General features: G+C 40.4%; 1 protein-coding gene across 4 annotated transcripts in view; it reads left to right on the top strand.

Moving 5' to 3' along the window:
* The window catches only part of ARHGAP21 (Rho GTPase activating protein 21), a 327,556-nt gene that overhangs the window by 28,829 nt on the left and 274,896 nt on the right, over positions 1 to 23,831 (top strand). For 3 of the 4 annotated variants that reach the window (XM_053713936.1, XM_053713938.1, XM_053713939.1), the window contains exon 1: positions 3,007 to 3,123. The exons of the other annotated variant lie outside the window; for it this stretch is intronic. In XM_053713936.1, the coding sequence (XP_053569911.1) occupies positions 3,040 to 3,123 (84 nt within the window). In that variant the 5' untranslated portion in view covers positions 3,007 to 3,039. Of the gene's footprint in view, positions 1 to 3,006; positions 3,124 to 23,831 lie in introns of those variants that run through there. 4 annotated transcript variants of the gene reach the window in all.

Raw genomic sequence — 23,831 nt, forward strand, 5'->3', positions numbered from 1 at the left:
AGTGCATTTGGGAGGGAAGAGGAGATTCAGCCCTTTTCTTATATACAGAACTTTTTGGTGTGTACCAGCAGTGCTTTTGGGAGGGAAGAGGTGATTCAGCCCTTTTCTTATATACAGAACTTTTTGGTGTGTACCAGCAGTGCTTCTGGGAGGGAAGAGGTGATTCAGCCCTTTTCTTACATACAGAACTTTTTGATGTGTACCAGCAGTGCTTCTGGGAGGGAAGAGGAGATTCAGTCCTTTGCTGGTACACATCAAAAAGTTCTGTATATAAGAAGTGCTTCTGGGAGGGAAGAGGAGAGGGGCAGATGAAACTGAGTACTAACAGCTGACAAACAGTTGAGGCATCCAGAGTAAGCAAATAATTTCCCCTCAGGAAAGATTTTGTTCCTCAGGTGTCTATCTTACATGTTCAGATCATTATGCTGAAACTTGTTAACAACCGACATTATACTTGAAACCAGTGGTTTTCCCTGTCACAGTTACTAATCAAGCATTACTAATGCCACATACAGTGGGATCTTGCTTTGTACTAGTGCCCCTTCTAACTGCATGGTTGCTGTGTCGTTGTGGCAGCCAGCCTCCCATCCCTCACTTTCTATCTTCCCAAATGCAAAGCTGTATCACATGAGGTTTATATATAGTATCTGCGAGAGGGCAGCCAGCAGAAAAGCATCAGGTTTAAGGTTTTAATGGAAAGTTGCTTGCATCTGGTATGCTCATTTAATATTTTTAGCATATTGCTGCTAAATATTTCCCTGCAATGCATTTACCCACCACACAAATAAATTAAACACAAAGGTAAAGCCCTGCTCAGGATGGTAGTGATACGCAACTAGTCTGACTCCTGCTAAAACACTTATATAATATCTAAAACATGCTCTTAAAGAGACATAAAGCTGCACTGGTGACCCTTAGCTGAATATGGCTGGTGACTGGCAGCTATACGCATCTGCTGTGGTTTAGCAACCGTGTTCAACTCCAGACTAGTAGTACTTTGCCTTTTTTTTAAGCTGACTTTGCAGAGGTTAAAAGGATAGCTCATAATTAAAATATGTATGGGTGCAATTCAATGTGAAATAGAAGAATTTTTGCGATGTTTCTAATAAAAGTTATTACTGTTTATCTCTGACATGCGCACATTTCCTGTGAGGGCTCGTGCACCAGTATTCAAACAGCGCACCTTCTCAGATAGTCGGTGGTGGGTGCATGACAGATTACATCTTCAAAGAAGCAATACACACCATCTTCAGTCTGAGTTCCTGAATACTGGTGCACAAGCCTACACGGTATATGTGCATATGCCACAGAAAAACACAGTAATCACTTTTTCTAGAAGCATTTTTGCTAATAGAAGTATATTGCAAAAATGCTTCTATTTCACATTGAAATGCATTGATGCACATTTCAATTTTGACCTTTCTATCCCTTTTTAAAGGGACAGTGTACACCAATTTTCATATAACTGCATGTGATAGATACTACTATAAAGAAGAATATGCACATCTACTGATCTAAAAATCCAGCATAAAACCTTTTAAAAACTTACCTTAGTTTAGAAGTAAATTAGAAACTTTTATTTTTTGGCATGTTCATTTTTAGTTTTTTTCTCTCTAAGTAATGGGCTTTGGTTTGCAAACATAATTATAAAGAAGCATGTGTGTTTCCAGAAAGGGATAAAGTAAGATATGGTTTCCCTGCAAGCTCAACCCATTTCAATGAGTTGTGGTTTCAAAGAACAAAACCAACTGTTTCATGTACACAAACACAAATAAGCAATTTCTCATGCATTTTATACTCTGTCTGCTGCGGGCATAACAAGTTTTAAAGGGACTGTATACACCAATTGTCATATAACTGTGTGTAATAGACACTACCATAAAGAATTTGCACAGATACTGATCCAAACATTCAGTATATAACCTTTTAAAACGTACTTAGAAGCTCCCAGTTTACCACTATTGATGAGGTTAGTCTGGGACACCCACTGAAAGGGGCTGGGAAAACAAAAAGAGCAGACACTTCCCCTCCCTGCCTATGCAAAGACAAATTACAGACTCCTGTTGGCTACTGTTTAATGTGTGTAAGCATCTGACACTGTGGGGCTTGTTTAGGAGTCTGAAAATCAGCACAATGTTCTTAAAAAAATTAGCAAAACTATACATTGTTACAAAAACACTCCCAGCGGGCTATATAAATGGATCATCTACAAAAAAAAAAAAAAAAACAAAAGCAAAGAAAAATCTAGTGTACAATGGCCCTTTTAGGACAAAAAACTATTTTACAGTACACTGTACCTTTACGTTGGCCTTTAAAAGCCAAGTTCTTTATCAAGAGAAAATCAGGGTTGTATATAGAAGGCAAGGATAAGCAAGTTGCACGTTAAAAGGAAGTGTTTGATGGTAAAGTGAGATAATAGGTGTGGGACGCTCACTTTGTGGTGCTCGGGCATTAGGTTAGACAACCCTTGTTCAGCTATAGATCCTGGCCGATATTACTTTTTGCATTACCTGTTTTACATTGCATACATAAGATTGGGAAACTAAAATAAAATGTTCTGATCTGTGGTTGAGGCTATTTGACTTTGTCAAGCCCTGAAGAATATCACATTGCCTAGAATGCATCTGTCATTGCAGTGATTTACATCTGGCATTTCTAACATTGCCATCTTATGTTCTAATATTTGCATTCCACGTTACAGTATGGCATTTGTTTGAATTGCTTTGCATTTAAAAGGAAAGCAGTTATTCTACATATGATCAGTTGAAATAATGAACAATTGAATTTATTGAAATTTCTGATCATAGATATTAGACTTCTTTGCTTTTATTCAGTCTTGTGTGTAAAAGAAAAGTCAACGTTGATTGGTAACTGTCTCTGTTGATGCTGCAAGCTAGCTGCTGAGTGGACGGAGTCACAGAGAGGTAGGGCTTTTCCCTGGGTTCTGATCACTACTGCATAGCTTTCATGTTTTCTAGTATTGCTGTGACACAAGCAGGCTGAGTCAGGGAAGAGATGCAAACTGCGCTATAGCCAAGCATGGCCCAGCTCCGGATACTAGACTGCATGCTCAACCCCAACTGGAGTTTGATCTGTAATCTTTACTGTGCCTGGAGCAATCAGGTTTGCCCACTTTATAATTTTTAATTCAGTTGTATTGAACAGGGTTTATGACCTTCAGGATTACAGCGTTAACAAGGGTTTGTGGGGATTTTTTGTGCGCAAACGTACAATAATGGGGCTACGTTTGCTACAGATTATTTAACCTACCTGCTTGACAAACACAAAATTATCCTATAAAGAGTAGTTTTAATCCATTAATCCTATTACTTTAAGAGGGATACTAGGTATTGGCAACAATGAGCTTAACTGGTTAAAAGTATACTGGATTAAATGTAACGTTATTTACTTGTTTCTTCTTGATGTGTCGGGAAGAGCCTTTTCTTTTTAGAGTATACACAGTACTACTCAGGTGGCTTCATCAAAAAATGCAGGAAGAGTTCAGTTGTTTTGTGTTTTTTCCTGGAAAACCAATAATTTTATTTAAATGATTCTGATACATTTGCTTGAGAGAATTATCATGCAGCATTTATGATCCCTTGCTTAGTATATGTTCTTGATTTACTATATGTGTGGAATGAAGATTTAGTGGCCACGTCTGTTACCCGGCTCCCCAATCCACCATATAACTAACAAAACTTTTTTTAGTACTGAGCTTTTATTAGTTTTACCAATTTTTGCCATTTGTTTACAGATCTGTTGGCATTAGACATCCCAATGATGCTGGGGTCTGTACTCCTTTAAATATGTTTGCTGACCAAAGTCTACATATTGGCAGGTTCACAATATATAGATAGATTTGTTGGGACAACAAACCATTAACCCCATAGGTGCCAAGCAAGGGTTTTGTGCGTTTCCAAGCTAATCTTAACTTGTTAAAGGGAGTACTGAACCCACATTTTTCTTTCATGATTTAGATAGAGCATGCAATATTAAGCAACTTTCTAATTTATTCCTGTTATCAATTTTTCTTCATTCTCTTGGTATCTTTATTAGAAAAGGGTGGAATGTAAGCTTAAAGGGACACTGAACCCAAATTTTTTCTTTCGTGATTCAGATAGAGCATGAAATTTTAAGCAACTTTCTAATTTACTCCTATTATCAGATTTTCTTCATTCTCTTGATATCTTTATTTGAAATGCAAGAATTTAAGTTTAGATGCCGGCCCATTTTTGGTGAACAACTTGGGTTGTTCTGGCTGATTGGTGGATAAATTCATCCACCAATAAAAAAGTGCTGTCCAGAGTACTTCACCAAAAAAGCTTAGATGCCTTCTTTTCTCCAACATAGGTGTGTCCGGTCCACGGCGTCATCCTTACTTGTGGGATATTCTCTTCCCCAACAGGAAATGGCAAAGAGCCCAGCAAAGCTGGTCACATGATCCCTCCTAGGCTCCGCCTACCCCAGTCATTCTCTTTGCCGTTGTACAGGCAACATCTCCACGGAGATGGCTTAGAGTTTTTTAGTGTTTAACTGTAGTTTTTATTATTCAATCAAGAGTTTGTTATTTTAAAATAGTGCTGGTATGTACTATTTACTCAGAAACAGAAAAGAGATGAAGATTTCTGTTTGTATGAGGAAAATGATTTTAGCACCGTAACTAAAATCCATGGCTGTTCCACACAGGACTGTTGAGAGCAATTAACTTCAGTTGGGGGAACAGTGTGCAGTCTCTTGCTGCTTGAGGTATGACACATTCTAACAAGACGATGTAATGCTGGAAGCTGTCATTTTTCCCTATGGGATCCGGTAAGCCATGTTTATTACGATGGTAAATAAGGGCTTCACAAGGGCTTATTAAGATTGTAGACTTTTCTGGGCTAAATCGATTCAGTTTTAAAACATATTTAGCTTTGAGGAATCATTTTATCTGGGTTTTATTGATATTATAATATCGGCAGGCACTGTATTAGACACCTTATTTCTCTGGGGCTTTCCCAAAGCATAAGCAGAGCCTCATTTTCGCGCCGGTGTGGCGCACTTGTTTTTGAGAGGCATGGCATGCAGTCGCATGTGAGAGGAGCTCTGATACTTAGAGAGACTTTCTGAAGGCGTCATTTGGTATCGTATTCCCCTTTGGGCTTGGTTGGGTCTCAGCAAAGCAGATACCAGGGACTGTAAAGGGGTTAAAGTGTTAAAAAGGCTCCGGTTCCGTTATTTTAAGGGTTAAAGCTTCCAAATTTGGTGTGCAATACTTTTAAGGCTTTAAGACACTGTGGTGAAAATTTGGTGAATTTTGTACAATTCCTTCATGTTTTTTCGCAATTGCAGTAATAAAGTGTGTTCAGTTTAAAATTTAAAGTGACAGTAACGGTTTTATTTTAAAACGTTTTTTGTACTTTATTATCAAGTTTATGCCTGTTTAACATGTCTGAACTACCAGATAGACTGTGTTCTGAATGTGGGGAAGCCAGAATTCCTGTTCATTTAAATAAATGTGATTTATGTGATAATGACAATGATGCCCAAGATGATTCCTCAAGTGAGGGGAGTAAGCATGGTACTGCATCATTCCCTCCTTCGTCTACACGAGTCTTGCCCACTCAGGAGGCCCCTAGTATATCTAGCGCGCCAATACTGCTTACTATGCAACAATTAACGGCTGTAATGGATAATTCTGTCAAAAACATTTTAGCCAAAATGAACCCTTGTCAGCGTAAGCGTGGCTGCTCTGTTTTAGTTACTGAAGAGCATGACGACGCTGATATTAATATCTCTGAAGGGCCCCTAACCCAATCTGAGGGGGCCAGGGAGGTTTTGTCTGAGGGAGAAATTACTGATTCAGGGAACATTTCTCAACAGGCTGAACCTGATGTAATTGCATTTAAATTTAAGTTGGAACATCTCCGCATTCTGCTTAAGGAGGTATTATCCACTCTGGATGATTGTGAAAGGTTGGTCATCCCAGAGAAACTATGTAAAATGGACAAGTTCCTAGAGGTGCCGGAGCTCCCAGAAGCTTTTCCTATACCCAAGCGGGTGGCGGACATTGTTAATAAAGAATGGGAAAGGCCCGGTATTCCTTTCGTCCCTCCCCCCATATTTAAAAAATTGTTTCCTATGGTCGACCCCAGAAAGGACTTATGGCAGACAGTCCCCAAGGTCGAGGGAGCGGTTTCTACTTTAAACAAACGCACCACTATACCCATAGAGGATAGTTGCGCTTTCAAAGATCCTATGGATAAAAAATTAGAAGGTTTGCTTAAAAAGATGTTTGTTCAGCAGGGTTACCTTCTACAACCAATTTCATGCATTGTCCCTGTCACTACAGCCGCATGTTTCTGGTTTGATGAACTGATAAAGGCGCTCGATAGTGATTCTCCTCCTTATGAGGAGATTATGGACAGAATCAATGCTCTCAAATTGGCAAATTCTTTCACCCTAGACGCCACTTTGCAATTGGCTAGGTTAGCGGCTAAGAATTCTGGGTTTGCTATTGTGGCGCGCAGAGCGCTTTGGTTGAAATCTTGGTCGGCTGACGCGTCTTCCAAGAACAAGCTACTAAACATTCCTTTCAAGGGGAAAACGCTGTTTGGCCCTGACTTGAAAGAGATTATCTCGGATATCACTGGGGGTAAGGGCCACGCCCTTCCTCAGGATCGGCCTTTCAAGGCGAAAAATAGACCCAATTTTCGTCCCTTTCGTAAAAACGGACCCGCCCAAAGTGCTACGTCCTCTAAGCAAGAGGGTAATACTTCTCAAGCCAAGCCAGCTTGGAGACCAATGCAAGGCTGGAACAAGGGAAAGCAGGCCAAGAAGCCTGCCACTGCTACCAAGACAGCATGAAATATTGGCCCCCGATCCGGGACCGGATCTGGTGGGGGGCAGACTCTCTCTCTTCGCTCAGGCTTGGGCAAGAGATGTTCTGGATCCCTGGGCGCTAGAAATAGTCTCCCAGGGTTATCTTCTGGAATTCAAGGGACTTCCCCCAAGGGGGAGGTTCCACAGGTCTCAGTTGTCTTCAGACCACATAAAAAGACAGGCGTTCTTACATTGTGTAGAAGACCTGTTAAAAATGGGAGTGATTCATCCTGTTCCACTAAGAGAACAAGGGTTGGGGTTCTACTCCAATCTGTTCATAGTTCCCAAAAAAGAGGGAACGTTCAGACCAATCTTAGATCTCAAGATCTTAAACAAGTTTCTCAAGGTTCCATCTTTCAAGATGGAAACCATTCGAACTATTCTTCCTTCCATCCAGGAGGGTCAATTCATGACCACGGTGGATTTAAAGGATGCGTATCTACATATTCCTATCCACAAGGAACATCATCGGTTCCTAAGGTTTGCATTCCTGGACAAACATTACCAGTTCGTGGCGCTTCCTTTCGGATTAGCCACTGCTCCAAGGATTTTCACAAAGGTACTAGGCTCCCTTCTAGCGGTGCTAAGACCAAGGGGCATTGCAGTAGTACCTTACCTGGACGACATTCTGATTCAAGCGTCGTCCCTTCCTCAAGCAAAGGCTCACACGGACATTGTCCTGGCCTTTCTCAGATCTCACGGCTGGAAAGTGAACGTGGAAAAGAGTTCTCTATCCCCGTCAACAAGGGTTCCCTTCTTGGGAACAATTATAGACTCTTTAGAAATGAGGATCTTTCTAACAGAGGCCAGAAAAACAAAACTTCTAGACTCTTGTCGGATACTTCATTCCGTTCCTCTTCCTTCCGTAGCTCAGTGCATGGAAGTGATCGGGTTGATGGTAGCGGCGATGGACATAGTTCCTTTTGCGCGCATTCATCTAAGACCATTACAACTGTGCATGCTCAGTCAGTGGAATGGGGACTATACAGACTTGTCTCCGAAGATACAAGTAAATCAGAGGACCAGAGACTCACTCCGTTGGTGGCTGTCCCTGGACAATCTGTCTCAAGGGATGACGTTCCGCAGACCAGAGTGGGTCATTGTCACGACCGACGCCAGTCTGATGGGCTGGGGCGCGGTCTGGGGATCCCTGAAAGCTCAGGGTCTTTGGTCTCGGGAAGAATCTCTTCTACCGATAAATATTCTGGAACTGAGAGCGATATTCAATGCTCTCAAGGCCTGGCCTCGGCTAGCGAGGACCAAGTTCATACGGTTTCAATCAGACAACATGACAACTGTTGCGTACATCAACCATCAGGGGGGAACAAGGAGTTCCCTAGCGATGGAAGAAGTGACCAAAATCATTCTATGGGCGGAGTCTCACTCCTGCCACCTGTCTGCTATCCACATCCCAGGAGTGGAAAATTGGGAAGCGGATTTTCTGAGTCGTCAGACATTGCATCCGGGGGAGTGGGAACTCCATCCGGAAATCTTTGCCCAAGTCACTCACCTGTGGGGCATTCCAGACATGGATCTGATGGCCTCTCGTCAGAACTTCAAAGTTCCTTGCTACGGGGCCAGATCCAGGGATCCCAAGGCGGCTCTAGTGGATGCACTAGTAGCACCTTGGACCTTCAAACTAGCTTATGTGTTCCCGCCATTTCCTCTCATCCCCAGGCTGGTAGCCAGGATCAATCAGGAGAGGGCGTCGGTGATCTTGATAGCTCCTGCGTGGCCACGCAGGACTTGGTATGCAGATCTGGTGAATATGTCATCGGCTCCACCTTGGAAGCTACCTTTGAGACGAGACCTTCTTGTTCAGGGTCCGTTCGAACATCCGAATCTGGTTTCACTCCAGCTGACTGCTTGGAGATTGAACGCTTGATTTTATCGAAGCGAGGATTCTCAGATTCTGTTATCGATACTCTTGTTCAGGCCAGAAAGCCTGTAACTAGAAAGATTTACCACAAAATTTGGAAAAAATATATCTGTTGGTGTGAATCTAAAGGATTCCCTTGGGACAAGGTTAAGATTCCTAGGATTCTATCCTTCCTTCAAGAAGGATTGGAAAAAGGATTATCTGCTAGTTCCCTGAAGGGACAGATTTCTGCCTTGTCGGTATTACTTCACAAAAAGCTGGCAGCTGTGCCAGATGTTCAAGCCTTTGTTCAGGCTCTGGTCAGAATCAAGCCTGTTTACAAACCTTTGACTCCTCCTTGGAGTCTCAATTTAGTTCTTTCAGTTCTTCAGGGGGTTCCGTTTGAACCCTTACATTCCGTTGATATTAAGTTATTATCTTGGAAAGTTTTGTTTTTAGTTGCGATTTCTTCTGCTAGAAGAGTCTCAGAATTATCTGCTCTGCAGTGTTCTCCTCCTTATCTGGTGTTCCATGCAGATAAGGTGGTTTTACGTACTAAACCTGGTTTTCTTCCAAAAGTTGTTTCTAACAAAAACATTAACCAGGAGATTATCGTACCTTCTCTGTGTCCAAAACCAGTTTCAAAGAAGGAACGTTTGTTGCACAATTTGGATGTTGTTCGCGCTCTAAAATTCTATTTAGATGCTACAAAGGATTTTAGACAAACATCTTCCTTGTTTGTTGTTTATTCAGGTAAAAGGAGAGGTCAAAAAGCAACTTCTACCTCTCTCTCTTTTTGGATTAAAAGCATCATCAGATTGGCTTACGAGACTGCCGGACGGCAGCCTCCCGAAAGAATCACAGCTCATTCCACTAGGGCTGTGGCTTCCACATGGGCCTTCAAGAACGAGGCTTCTGTTGATCAGATATGTAGGGCAGCGACTTGGTCTTCACTGCACACTTTTACCAAATTTTACAAGTTTGATACTTTTGCTTCTTCTGAGGCTATTTTTGGGAGAAAGGTTTTGCAAGCCGTGGTGCCTTCCATTTAGGTGACCTGATTTGCTCCCTCCCTTCATCCGTGTCCTAAAGCTTTGGTATTGGTTCCCACAAGTAAGGATGACGCCGTGGACCGGACACACCTATGTTGGAGAAAACAGAATTTATGTTTACCTGATAAATTTCTTTCTCCAACGGTGTGTCCGGTCCTCGGCCCGCCCTGGTTTTTTAATCAGGTCTGATAATTTATTTTCTTTAACTACAGTCACCACGGTACCATATGGTTTCTCCTATGCAAATATTCCTCCTTAACGTCGGTCGAATGACTGGGGTAGGCGGAGCCTAGGAGGGATCATGTGACCAGCTTTGCTGGGCTCTTTGCCATTTCCTGTTGGGGAAGAGAATATCCCACAAGTAAGGATGACGCCGTGGACCGGACACACCGTTGGAGAAAGAAATTTATCAGGTAAACATAAATTCTGTTTTTCTAATAAAGATAGCAAGAGAACGAAGAATAGTTGATAATAGTAGTAAATTAGAAAGTTGCTTAAAATTGCATGCGCTATCTGAATCACGAAAGAAGAAGAAAATTGGGTTCAGTTTCCCTTTAAGAGCTTACCCATTTTTGCTTCAGCACCCTGGATAGTGCTTGCTTGCTTATTGGTGGCTGCATCTAACCACCAATCAGCAAGTTCTACTCAGGTGCTGAACCAAAGTTGTACTGGCTCCTAAACTAACATTCCTGCTTTTTCAAATAAAAATAGCAAGAGAACGAAGAAAATCTGTTAATAGTAGTAAATTTGAATTAAAATTGCATTTTCTATCTGAATCATTAAAGAAAAAATGTGGGTTTAGTGTCCCTTTTAAAGAACATGAGAACAATGGTCTTTTGAAACTTTTTATTTTCATGCCTCTTTACTGTTGCGTTTGTTAAACAATATCCTATACATACAGTTTTTAAGTGCTCATCAAAAAAAAAAAAATATCACTTCTGTTGAGTAACTATTTTTATTACAATGACCGAAGGTAAATATTTAGTACCCAGGAGCTTGAGAGCCACTGGCTCCTAGATTATTACACCTGGCACCTACATTTTTGGGTTATTCTCCATAAATCGATATACATACACCACTGTCTGTTTAAAATTTAGGCGCCAGTAAGAATATTTATGAGCCAGGCATACTTTTTAGAAGCCAGATTTGTCGACCTTTGCTTAAAGGACCAGTCAACACAGTAGATTTGCATAATCAACAAATGCAAGATATCAAGACAATGCAATAGTGCTTAGTCTGAACTTAAAGGGACATAATACTCATATGCTAAATCACTTGAAACTGATGCAGTAAAAAAGTGAAAAGCTGACCGGAAAATATCACCTGAGCATCTCTATGTAAAAAAGGAAGATATTTTACCTCACAATTTCCTCAGCTCAGCAGAGTAAGTTCTGTGTAAAATGTTATACTTGGCTGCAGCCCAGCTGCAGGTAAATTTTTTTTTTTTTTTTTTTTTAAAAATGAAGAAATGAACTTCAGCCAATTGGCATCAACAGTACTAAGGTCATGAACTCTTTTACAGTGATCTCATGAGATTTCACTTAACTCTCATGAGATTTCATTGTAAACTCCCTTAAGCTCAATAGGGAAATAAGGTGAGAGTGCACGTAAGCTCGCTCCTTCCGCTGTCCCGGGACAGACATACTGATTTGTTGCTTTGAAGTTGTTTACAATGGGATGTGGCTACTGAGAAACTTTTGAGGTAAAATATCTTTCTTTTTTACATAGAGATGTTCAGGTGATATTTTCTAGTCAGCTTTTTACAGCTATGCTGCATCACTATCAAGTGTTTCAACATTTGGGTATTATGGCCCTTTAAAATGAGTAGTAGATTTTTTTTTCTGACAATTTTAAAAGATATGTATTTTCCACTCCCTCTGTATCATGTGACAGCCATCAGCCAATCACAAATACATATACGTATAGTCTGTGAATTCTTGCACATGCTCAGTAGGATCTGGTGACTCAAAAAGTTTTTAAATATAAAAAGCCTGCACATTTTGTTAATGGAAGTAAATTGGAAAGTTGTTTAAAATTGCATGCTGTATCTGAATCATGAAAGTTTAATTTTGACTAAACCCATTTTTTTATTTCACGATAGAGCATGCAATTTTAAGCAACTTTCTCATTTACTCCTATTATCAATTTTTCTTTGTTCTCTTGTTATCTTTATTTAAAAAGCAGGAATGTGATGCATAGGAGCCTGTCCCATTTTTGGTTGAGAACCTGGGTTATGCTTGCTTATTGGTGGGTAAATGTAAGCCTCTAATAAGCAAGCACTATCCATGGTGCTGAACCTAAAATGGGCTGGCTGCTAAGATTTACATTTCTGCTTTTAGAGAACGAAGAAAATTTGATAATAGGAGAAAATTAGAAAGTTTCGTAAAATGTCATGCTCTATCTGAATCATGAAAGAAAAATTTTGGGTTCAGTGTCCCTTTAGTCCATACCAACATGTTACTTAGTTGGATAGCCAGCTATTGGTTTTGCTGGTTTGTCTTGCCATGACCCACAGATGATCTCTAAGCCTTTGGACGGAGCGAGTTGCGTTGCTTTTAGTGATTGGCTGCTTCTTATATATGCATGTTTACATTGTTCAGAAGCGCCACATGTAGAACTTTATTTCTGTGGCTACAAGGATTGCTGAAGTGATTTCATGTCGGAATTATTCTAGAACTGAACGAAGTTCAGGAATGCTTACAACTTCTTGTTATTTTAAAACTTTCTTAGTGCAGGGTTGTACAACTGCAGTCTAGAAAGAGCTCACACCTGGGCATGGGTGAGCAGCTCAAACAGAGGTATTTGACCTATTAAAGGGATATAAAAACCCAAAACATTTATTTCATTATTCAGAAAGAGCAAGCAACTTAAAAAAAAAAATAAATCTAATTTACTTTTATTATCAATGTTTGTTTATTCTCATGGTATCTTTTGTTGAAAAGCAGGGAGGTAAGCTTAGGAGACAGGCCATTTCTGGAGCACTATATGGCAGCAGTTTTACAAGAATGTTATCCATTTCTGGAGCACTAGATGGCAGCAGTTTTACAAGAATGTTATCCATTTCTTAGAGCACTAGATGGCAGCAGTTTTACAAGAATGTTATCCGTTTCTTAGAGCACTAGATGGCAGCAGTTTTACAAGAATGTTATCCGTTTCTTAGAGCACTAGATGGCAGCAGTTTTACAAGAATGTTATCCGTTTCTTAGAGCACTAGATGGCAGCAGTTTTACAAGAATGTTATCCGTTTCTTAGAGCACTATATGGCAGCAGTTTTACAAGAATGTTATCCGTTTCTTAGAGCACTATATGGCAGCAGTTTTACAAGAATGTTATCCGTTTCTTAGAGCACTATATGGCAGCAGTTTTACAAGAATGTTATCCGTTTCTTAGAGCACTATATGGCAGCAGTTTTACAAGAATGTTATCCGTTTCTTAGAGCACTATATGGCAGCAGTTTTACAAGAATGTTATCCGTTTCTTAGAGCACTATATGGCAGCAGTTTTACAAGAATGTTATCCGTTTCTTAGAGCACTATATGGCAGCAGTTTTACAAGAATGTTATCCGTTTCTTAGAGCACTATATGGCAGCAGTTTTACAAGAATGTTATCCGTTTCTTAGAGCACTATATGGCAGCAGTTTTACAAGAATGTTATCCGTTTCTTAGAGCACTATATGGCAGCAGTTTTACAAGAATGTTATCCGTTTCTTAGAGCACTATATGGCAGCAGTTTTACAAGAATGTTATCCGTTTCTTAGAGCACTATATGGCAGCAGTTTTACAAGAATGTTATCCATTTCTTAGAGCACTAGATGACAGCACTATTTCCTGCCATGTAGTTTTCTAGATGCCTATCTAGGTATCCAACACTGAATAGATAATAGATGTAAATGGAAACTTTTCTAAAATGCTATGCTCTGTCTGAATCATAAAGTACATTTTTGGGTTTCATATCACTTTAATGATAAAGCAATATATCCATAGAGGGCATTAAAATAATTTCCCCTCATATGTAGTAAGTATACATTTATTTGCTGTCCTATGTAAACGAGCTGCTGTAGGCAATGCATTCTTGCAATGGGGAAGTCTGAATAAATATTGTGTGGGTTTCATTTCAGATTAAAATGTCCCTTTTCTACTTAAACTGACCCTACAGGACTGAACTTGACACGGGTGACTGAGTCAGTGCCTAATACAAGCAGAGGTTCTAGGCATCTAATATCCAGGACATACAATAAGGCTCCACCATCCGTAAAAACACAGTTACACCTGCAATCCAAACTTACAGAGTAGGACTGATTGCTTGACTGATATTGATTTTAGTTTATCGTCAACATACTTTTTATATATAATATATGTGCTTGTGGGCCTCCTGCCATGGTTAAATCCATTACGCCTACAATCTGCTTATTCATTTTGTACCTTTCAATAAACAGAGAAAATCCTTCCACTTCCATCTCGCTGTTACCCATCGCTTGTGTTCCCAGGAAGTAATTAGGCAGCATTAAGTGGACCAGAGCTTTTACTGTGCAGACTGCTCTTAGCTCTAGGTACATGCGGTATTGTATTATTGCTTCAGATTAAAGGGAGGAGAACCTGTGGTTTTTCAAGCTGCTTTTATAAATAAGAAGCAAATAAATGTGTACTTTTTATGGGGAATACGTTACATTTCACAATATTCTGGCTCTTTAGTACCTCCCAGATTTAAATAAAGGCGTTTTCTCTTATAGGGAAGTTTGGTGTTCACCAAATTGGCTGTCAGGGTTGCAAATAAAGGCATGTTGTAATTAGGGATTTGCATTTGTTAGATTTGTCATAGAATGAATGTCGAATATGGCAGCCGTTAGTGGCATTCAGCTCTTTTGGGAACCGGATTTCTTCTTGTGAAAATGCAACACACAAAGATCTGGATTTTTACACAAAGAAATCTGCCTTCGTAAAGAACTGGAGGCTGCTAGCTGTGGCCATATTCGGCATTCGTTCTATCCGAAATCTAACGTATTCACAACCCTAAAAGTACTAGAGGAAATGTGTAACAACCCTAGTGTATGGCTAATGCAGCAGAAACCAAGAGAACTAAAGAAAGAGACAAAAGTTCTAAATCTTTATAGGCGGAATAGAAACTTGTATTTTGTGGGTAGAGCTACTTTAACTTCGTCCTTATTGATTTTGTAAACTCTGCTTTAGGATATACTAAAGCAAAAATGGCACACTATTTTAATAACTTTTTATTATATTTACACCAGGGGGCTGTTTTTCCTGAAGTATACTTGGTAGCTGGCAGTATAAAACCAGTTGTGTGCTGCAATACGTGAATAGCCTGCAATGTTTTCTAAAAGGAAACTGGGTATCGCTATATTAGTGTTTTTTTCCTTTGGGTGTTTTGTTTTCATAAAACCTCGATGCCTCAGTCTTCACACTCCTTTGACAAGTAGACTTGTCATTTGGACATCCACAAACTCTAGACATATCCTTCTTATCTTATATTTTGAGTAAGTGATACTTTATCATCACTTTAAGTATACATTTAAAATAAATGTACAAACGTTCCCTTTTGTATAAACGGATTCGGAATGTTAGTGATATTTCAGATTGAGTTTAATTCATCAGTTGCAAAGAAGATGCACTATAACTTACTTTTTAATGTAGCGCTGACATTCACATACCCTGTGCTTTAGCCGTCAACTTCAAAAGTATTTTTTTTTTTTTTTTTTGTAAGCTAACGGTTTGATCTGTTCTCCAAATGGCACTCTAGCCACAAAAAATAAAGTTGAAGTGAAGTTGGCACCAGAGTGCGGGGTATTTGAATTTCTCCAACATAGGTGTGTCCGGTCCACGGCGTCATCCTTACTTGTGGGATATTCTCTTCCCCAACAGGAAATGGCAAAGAGCCCAGCAAAGCTGGTCACATGATCCCTCCTAGGCTCCGCCTTCCCCAGTCATTCTCTTTGCCGTTGTACAGGCAACATCTCCACGGAGATGGCTTAGAGTTTTTTGGTGTTTAAATGTAGTTTTTATTCTTCAATCAAGAGTTTGTTATTTTAAAATAGTGCTGGTATGTACTATTTACTCTGAAACAGAAAAGAGATGAAGATTTCTGTTTGTAAGAGGAAAATGATTTTAGCAACCGTTACTAAAATCGATGGCTGTTTCCACACAGGACTGTTGAGAGGAATTAACTTCAGTTGGGGGAAACAGTGAGCAGACTTTTGCTGCTTGAGGTATGACACATTTCTAACAAGACTTGGTAATGCTGGAAGCTGTCATTTTCCCTATGGGATCCGGTAAGCCATTTTTATTAAATAAGAATAAAGGGCTTCACAAGGGCTTAAAGACTGGTAGACATTTTTCTGGGCTAAAACGATTGATTTATAAGCATTTTTAATAGTTTATAGCTTTGAGGAGTTATTTTATTCTTGGGGAGCTACCCCCAAGGGGGAGGTTCCACAGGTCTCAATTGTCTTCAGACCACATAAAAAGACAGGCATTCTTACATTGTGTAGAAGACCTGTTAAAAATGGGAGTGATTCATCCTGTTCCATTAGGAGAACAAGGGATGGGATTCTACTCCAATCTGTTCATAGTTCCCAAAAAAGAGGGAACATTCAGACCAATCTTAGATCTCAAGATCCTAAACAAATTTCTCAAGGTTCCATCGTTCAAAATGGAAACCATTCGGACAATTCTTCCTACCATCCAGGAAGGTCAATTCATGACCACGGTGGATTTAAAGGATGCGTATCTACATATTCCTATCCACAAGGAACATCATCGGTTCCTAAGGTTCGCCTTTCTGGACAAGCATTACCAGTTTGTGGCACTTCCATTCGGATTAGCCACTGCTCCAAGAATTTTCACAAAGGTACTAGGGTCCCTTCTAGCGGTGCTAAGACCAAGGGGCATTGCAGTAGTACCTTACTTGGACGACATACTGATTCAAGCGTCGTCTCTACCTCAAGCAAAGGCTCATACGGACATTGTCCTGGCCTTTCTCAGATCTCACGGGTGGAGACTCCTTAGAAATGAGGATTTTTCTGACAGAAGCCAGAAAATCAAAACTTCTAAGCGCTTGTCAAGTACTTCATTCTGTTCTTCTTCCTTCCATAGCGCAGTGCATGGAAGTAATAGGTTTGATGGTCGCGGCAATGGACATAGTTCCTTTTGCGCGAATTCATCTAAGACCATTACAACTGTGCATGCTCAGTCAGTGGAATGGGGATTATACAGACTTGTCTCCGACGATACAAGTAGATCAGAGGACCAGAGATTCACTCCGTTGGTGGCTGACCCTGGACAACCTGTCACAAGGGATGAGCTTCCGCAGACCAGAGTGGGTCATTGTCACGACCGACGCCAGTCTGGTGGGCTGGGGCGCGGTCTGGGAACCCCTGAAAGCTCAGGGTCTTTGGTCTCGGGAAGAATCTCTTCTCCCGATAAATATTCTGGAACTAAGAGCGATATTCAATGCTCTCAAGGCTTGGCCTCAGCTAGCAAAGGCCAAATTCATACGGTTTCAATCAGACAACATGACGACTGTTGCGTATATCAACCATCAGGGGGGAACAAGGAGTTCCCTGGCGATGGAAGAAGTGACCAAAATAATTCAATGGGCGGAGACTCACTCCTGCCACTTGTCTGCAATCCACATCCCAGGAGTGGAAAATTGGGAAGCGGATTTTCTGAGTCGTCAGACATTTCATCCGGGGGAGTGGGAACTCCATCCGGAAATCTTTGCCCAAATAATTCAATTGTGGGGCATTCCAGACATGGATCTGATGGCGTCTCGTCAGAACTTCAAGGTTCCTTGCTACGGGTCCAGATCCAGGGATCCCAAGGCGACTCTAGTGGATGCACTAGTAGCACCTTGGAGCTTCAACCTAGCTTATGTGTTCCCACCGTTTCCTCTCATTCCCAGGCTGGTAGCCAGGATCAAACAGGAGAGGGCATCGGTGATCTTGATAGCTCCTGCGTGGCCACGCAGGACTTGGTATGCAGATCTGGTGAATATGTCATCGGCTCCACCATGGAAGCTACCTTTGAGACAGGACCTTCTTGTTCAAGGTCCGTTCGAACATCCGAATCTGGCCTCACTCCAACTGACTGCTTGGAGATTGAACGCTTGATTTTATCAAAGCGAGGGTTCTCAGATTCTGTCATTGATACTCTTGTTCAGGCCAGAAAGCCTGTAACTAGAAAAATCTACCATAAAATATGGAAAAAATATATCTGTTGGTGTGAATCTAAAGGATTCCCATGGAACAAGATAAAAATTCCTAAGATTCTATCCTTTCTTCAAGAAGGTTTGGAGAAAGGATTATCTGCAAGTTCTTTGAAGGGACAGATTTCTGCTTTATCTGTTTTACTTCACAAAAAGCTGGCGGCTGTGCCAGATGTTCAAGCTTTTGTTCAGGCTCTGGTTAGAATCAAGCCTGTTTACAAACCTTTGACTCCTCCTTGGAGTCTTAATTTAGTTCTTTCAGTTCTTCAGGGGGTTCCGTTTGAACCCCTACATTCCGTTGATATCAAGTTATTATCTTGGAAAGTTTTGTTTTTGGTTGCAATTTCTTCTGCTAGAAGAGTTTCAGAGTTATCTGCTCTGCAGTGTTCTCCTCCTTATCTGGTGTTCCATGCAGATAAGGTGGTTTTGCGTACTAAACCTGGTTTTCTTCCGAAAGTTGTTTCTAACAAAAATATTAACCAGGAGATAGTCGTGCCTTCTTTGTGTCCGAATCCAGTTTCAAAGAAGGAACGTTTGTTGCACAATTTGGATGTAGTTCGTGCTCTAAAATTCTATTTAGAGGCTACAAAGGATTTCAGACAAACATCTTCCTTGTTTGTTGTTTATTCTGGTAAAAGGAGAGGTCAAAAAGCAACTTCTACCTCTCTCTCTTTTTGGCTTAAAAGCATCATCAGATTGGCTTATGAGACTGCCGGACGGCAGCCTCCTGAAAGAATCACAGCTCATACCACTAGGGCTGTGGCTTCCACATGGGCCTTCAAGAACGAGGCTTCTGTTGATCAGATATGTAAGGCAGCGACTTGGTCTTCACTGCACACTTTTACCAAATTTTACAAATTTGATACTTTTGCTTCTTCTGAGGCTATTTTTGGGAGAAAGGTTTTGCAAGCCGTGGTGCCTTCCATCTAGGTGACCTGATTTGCTCCCTCCCATCATCCGTGTCCTAAAGCTTTGGTATTGGTTCCCACAAGTAAGGATGACGCCGTGGACCGGACACACCTATGTTGGAGAAAACAGAATTTATGTTTACCTGATAAATTACTTTCTCCAACGGTGTGTCCGGTCCACGGCCCGCCCTGGTTTTTTAATCAGGTCTGATGATTTATTTTCTCTAACTACAGTCACCACGGTATCATATGATTTCTCCTATGCAAATATTCCTCCTTTACGTCGGTCGAATGACTGGGGAAGGCGGAGCCTAGGAGGGATCATGTGACCAGCTTTGCTGGGCTCTTTGCCATTTCCTGTTGGGGAAGAGAATATCCCACAAGTAAGGATGACGCCGTGGACCGGACACACCGTTGGAGAAAGTAATTTATCAGGTAAACATAAATTCTGTTTTTTTGCTAAGTTTATAGTGCATCTTCATTACAACTGATGAATTAAACTCCGTCTAAAATTTTGCGAACATTCCGGATCTGTTTATATAAAGGGGAAAGTTTACCATCACTTTAGAGAGACAGTAAGGTTTTTGACGTTTTTATATTCATCATTCTTCATCTTACATGGCATGGGAAAGGACTGACTCCTCTTTCAAATGAGGCATCTCTTGTCCCTGTATGTGGTCTTGGGAGTGAGATATGGACTTTCAAAGCACATAAATCTCCATCTTTTGGAAACCACAAAACTGTACTTGTCCTGCTTGGGTTGGCCCAAAAATGTCTCTTCTGTGTCGCTCATCAGAAGCAGTATTTTGAGTTTTAAAGCAACATGAAAAAAAATTCTTTCAAGATTTAGATAGTGCAAAGAATTTGAAACAACATTACATTACAACAATTTGCTTCTATTATCAAATTTGCTTCATTCTTTTGGTATCCTTTGTTGCAGCAGCAATGCACTACTCAGAGCTGTGTGAACATATTGGGCCAGATTTTTCAAAGTCCAGACATCTTCACCCCTGTCCACCCGGTATTGTGTCCCCGCATTTATCATTGCACACTACGGCTAGTGTACAACGCTACTTATGCTCAGCTAATCTCCCTAGTCGGAAATGTCCGGGCAATTGAGAGACACCACAGAACAGGTGGTGAAGAGGGTTAAGAAACCGCTGCTTTTTAAAGGGCCATTGCAGCCAAAATTGGAATCCACATGCATGCATTTGTTTTGGATAGAAGCATTTTTGTACTATACATGTATCGGCAAAAATGCTTCTAATAAAAGCTATAGGTATTTCAAAAGTGTTTTTAAGTGTGCACTGTGCACCAGCATTTTAAACATAACACTTGCTCAGAGTCTTTAGGTGCTTGCATCATCTAGTAATGACTCAATTTGTTAATCACTGACATGGTACAAGCCCCTAACACATTTAGTAGACCTACAATTTCAGGTTTCATTATGCAGGTATATATGGCAGTGGTGACCCCTTAATATACAGTTATATCATAGGCACATGATCTTTTAGGCCATCAACTTGTCCACTTAGAACTACTTTCAAACCCTTAACATATCCCATTTCTGCTTTTAAATAGAAGCCTTGTTTTAGTGATGGGAAGTATAGGCACGTATGCCACCATGTTGTACCACAGCGGTTTCTCACATTGGCAGTGATTTTGTTCGGTCTCTTGTGCGCCCTATTTCAGTGCATTTCATTTTGCTGTGTGAACAAAACAACATTTCTTGCCTTTCTTTTCTGTACCATGCGAACACATTAGAAGATCAGGTACTTGAGTTGGTTCAGCTGCCAAAATGTTGTATATCAGGACTAGACAAACAAACCGTAAAAAAGTGGAGCTGCATTTTTTCCCCGTACTATATAAGTATTAAAGGGTGCTGCACATTTAGTTGCAGGACATACACAACTAGGGATGCACCAAAATTTCGGCCGCAGAAACACTTTGGCCGAAAATCACATTTTTGTCTATTTCGTTTTTCGTTTTTTTTGCCTGTTATTTTCGGTAAAATTATTGTGTAGCATATTTCAAATTTGATGCTACCCAAGAGCTGCTGTTAGAGTTCATTTCTTGACTTACTGTTTCTCATATAATAATAGTTTTCTAGGACTATACTTTATTTGGATAATTGGTAAAAAAAAATACTGGTAAATCTGATTCTGTTACACAGAACTAAATACAGAATAATACAGTATATTGATATTTAATATTATTTTAGGTAGGGATGCATCGAAATTTGGTCACAGAAACATTTGGCTAAAAATGGCATTATCGTTTTTTGCCCGTTTTTTTTTGTTTTCTTGGTAAAATTATTGTGTAGCATATTATTGTTTTAAGATATTTTTGTCCAATTTTAGTGTGTTACTTTCAATAAGTGTGGTTATTTTATTGGCTTGTAGGTTTTCAATTCTGATTCATTCATAAAAAAGTCTAATTATGCAAAACAAATATATGTATATATATTTATTTTATTTTTTTAAATTTGGAGGCTAAGTGTCTCCTGGATTTTCGGATTTGGTTTCGGTCCAGAATTTCCATTTCGGTGCATCACTATACACAACAATAGCAGCAGCCATGTGCAGCAACTACCTTCCCATCACAGACTGTGCACTGCAGCGCAAGGGATCCCGAGGACACCACCAACAGGCTCTGCTTGCGGGATGCCCGTTTTTAGTACTACCTAAAGGAAGGTGCCTTTTTCGATGTTCTGTTTGATTTTTCTGTGGAATTAAGTCTCAAATACAAAACAGTCTGGGGGGTTTTCCGCTTAAATATCCCAAAAAGTACTCAAACAGTTGAATTTAAAGAGACTAAAAACCCAATTTCTTCTGTTATGTGTGATCAGTCCACGGGTCATCATTACTTCTGGGATATAACTCCTCCCCAACAGGAAATGCAAGAGGATTCACCCAGCAGAGCTGCATATAGCTCCTCCCCTCTACGTCAGTCCCAGTCATTCTCTTGCACCCAACGACTAGATAGGATGTGTGAGAGGACTATGGTGATTATACTTAGTTTTTATGACTTCAATCAAAAGTTTGTTATTTTAAAATAGCACCGGAGCGTGTTATTACTTCTCTGGCAGAGTTTGAGGAAGAATCTGACAGAGATTTTTTACTATGATTTTAACCGGAGTCGTTAAGATCATATTGCTGTTCTCGACCATCTGAGGGAGGTAAAGGCTTCAGATCAGGGGACAGCGGGCAGATGAATCTGCATTGAGGTATGTGGCAGTTTTTATTTTCTGAATGGAATTGATGAGAAAAGCCTGCCATACCGTTAAAATGACATGTATGTATACACTTCAGTATTCTGGGGATGGTATTTCACCGGAACTACTGTGTTAAGGTCACTAATCCTTTTAATAACTATTCTCATGTTAAACGTTTTTGCTGGAATGTAGAATCGTTTACATTGCTGAGGTACTGTGTGAATAAATGTTTGGGCATTATTTTCCACTTGGCAGTTTTTTGCTTTAATTGTGACAGTTTCGTTTCTCTTCACTGCTGTGTGGGAGAGGGAGGGGCCGTTTTTGGCGCTCTTTGCTACGCATCAAAAAATTCCAGTCAGCTACTTTTATATGTCCTGCATGATCCGGTTCATCTCTGACAGATCTCAGGGGTCTTCAAACTTCTTTGAAGGGAGGTAAATTCTCTCAGCAGAGCTGTGAGAATTCTTATAGTGACTGTGTATAAAAAACGTTGTTTTGTTTTTCTTATGTACAAATTTAATTAGTGTTGTTTTTTACTAATGGGAACAAACCTTTGCTAAAAGTTGTGTTGTTTTAAAATTTGATGCAATAACTGTTTTTCAGTTCATTATTTCAACTGTCATTTAATCGTTAGTACCTCTTTGAGGCACAGTACGTTTTTTGCTAAAAAAGATTATAACCAAGTTGTAAGTTTTTTGCTAGTGTGTTAAACATGTCTGACTCAGAGGAAGATATCTGTGTCATTTGTTCCAATGCCAAGGTGGAGCCCAATAGAAATTTATGTACTAACTGTATTGATGCTACTTTAAATAAAAGTCAATCTGTACAATGTGAACAAATTTCACCAAACAGCGAGGGGAGAGTTATGCCGACTAACTCGCCTCACGCGACAGTACCTGCATCTCCCGCCCGGGAGGTGCGTGATATTTTGGCGCCTAGTACATCTGGGCGGCCATTACAGATAACATTACAAGATATGGCTACTGTTATGACTGAAGTTTTGTCTAAATTACCTGAACTAAGAGGCAAGCGTGATCACTCTGGGGTGAGAACAGAGTGCGCTGACAATGCTAGGGCCATGTCTGATACTGCGTCACAGCTCGCAGAGCATGAGGACGGAGAGCTTCATTCTGTGGGTGACGGTTCTGATCCAAACAGATTGGACTCAGATATTTCAAATTTTAAATTTAAATTGGAGAACCTCCGTGTACTACTAGGGGAGGTCTTAGCAGCTCTCAACGATTGTAACACTGTTGCAATACCAGAGAAACTGTGTAGGTTGGATAAATACTTTGCGGTACCGGCGAGTACTGACGTTTTTCCTATACCTAAGAGACTAACTGAAATTGTTACTAAGGAGTGGGATAGACCCGGTGTGCCGTTCTCACCCCCTCCAATATTTAGAAAGATGTTTCCAATAGACGCCACCACTCGGGACTTATGGCAAACGGTCCCCAAGGTGGAGGGAGCAGTTTCTACTTTAGCTAAGCGTACCACTATCCCGGTGGAGGATAGCTGTGCTTTCTCAGATCCAATGGATAAAAAATTAGAGGGTTACCTTAAGAAAATGTTTGTTCAACAAGGTTTTATATTACAACCCCTTGCATGTATCGCGCCGATTACGGCTGCGGCAGCATTTTGGATTGAGTCGCTTGAAGAGAACCTTAGTTCCTCTACGCTAGACGACATTACGGACAGGCTTAGAGTCCTTAAACTAGCT

This window comes from Bombina bombina, chromosome 5, assembly GCF_027579735.1.
Source record: "Bombina bombina isolate aBomBom1 chromosome 5, aBomBom1.pri, whole genome shotgun sequence".
NCBI lineage: Eukaryota > Metazoa > Chordata > Amphibia > Anura > Bombinatoridae > Bombina > Bombina bombina.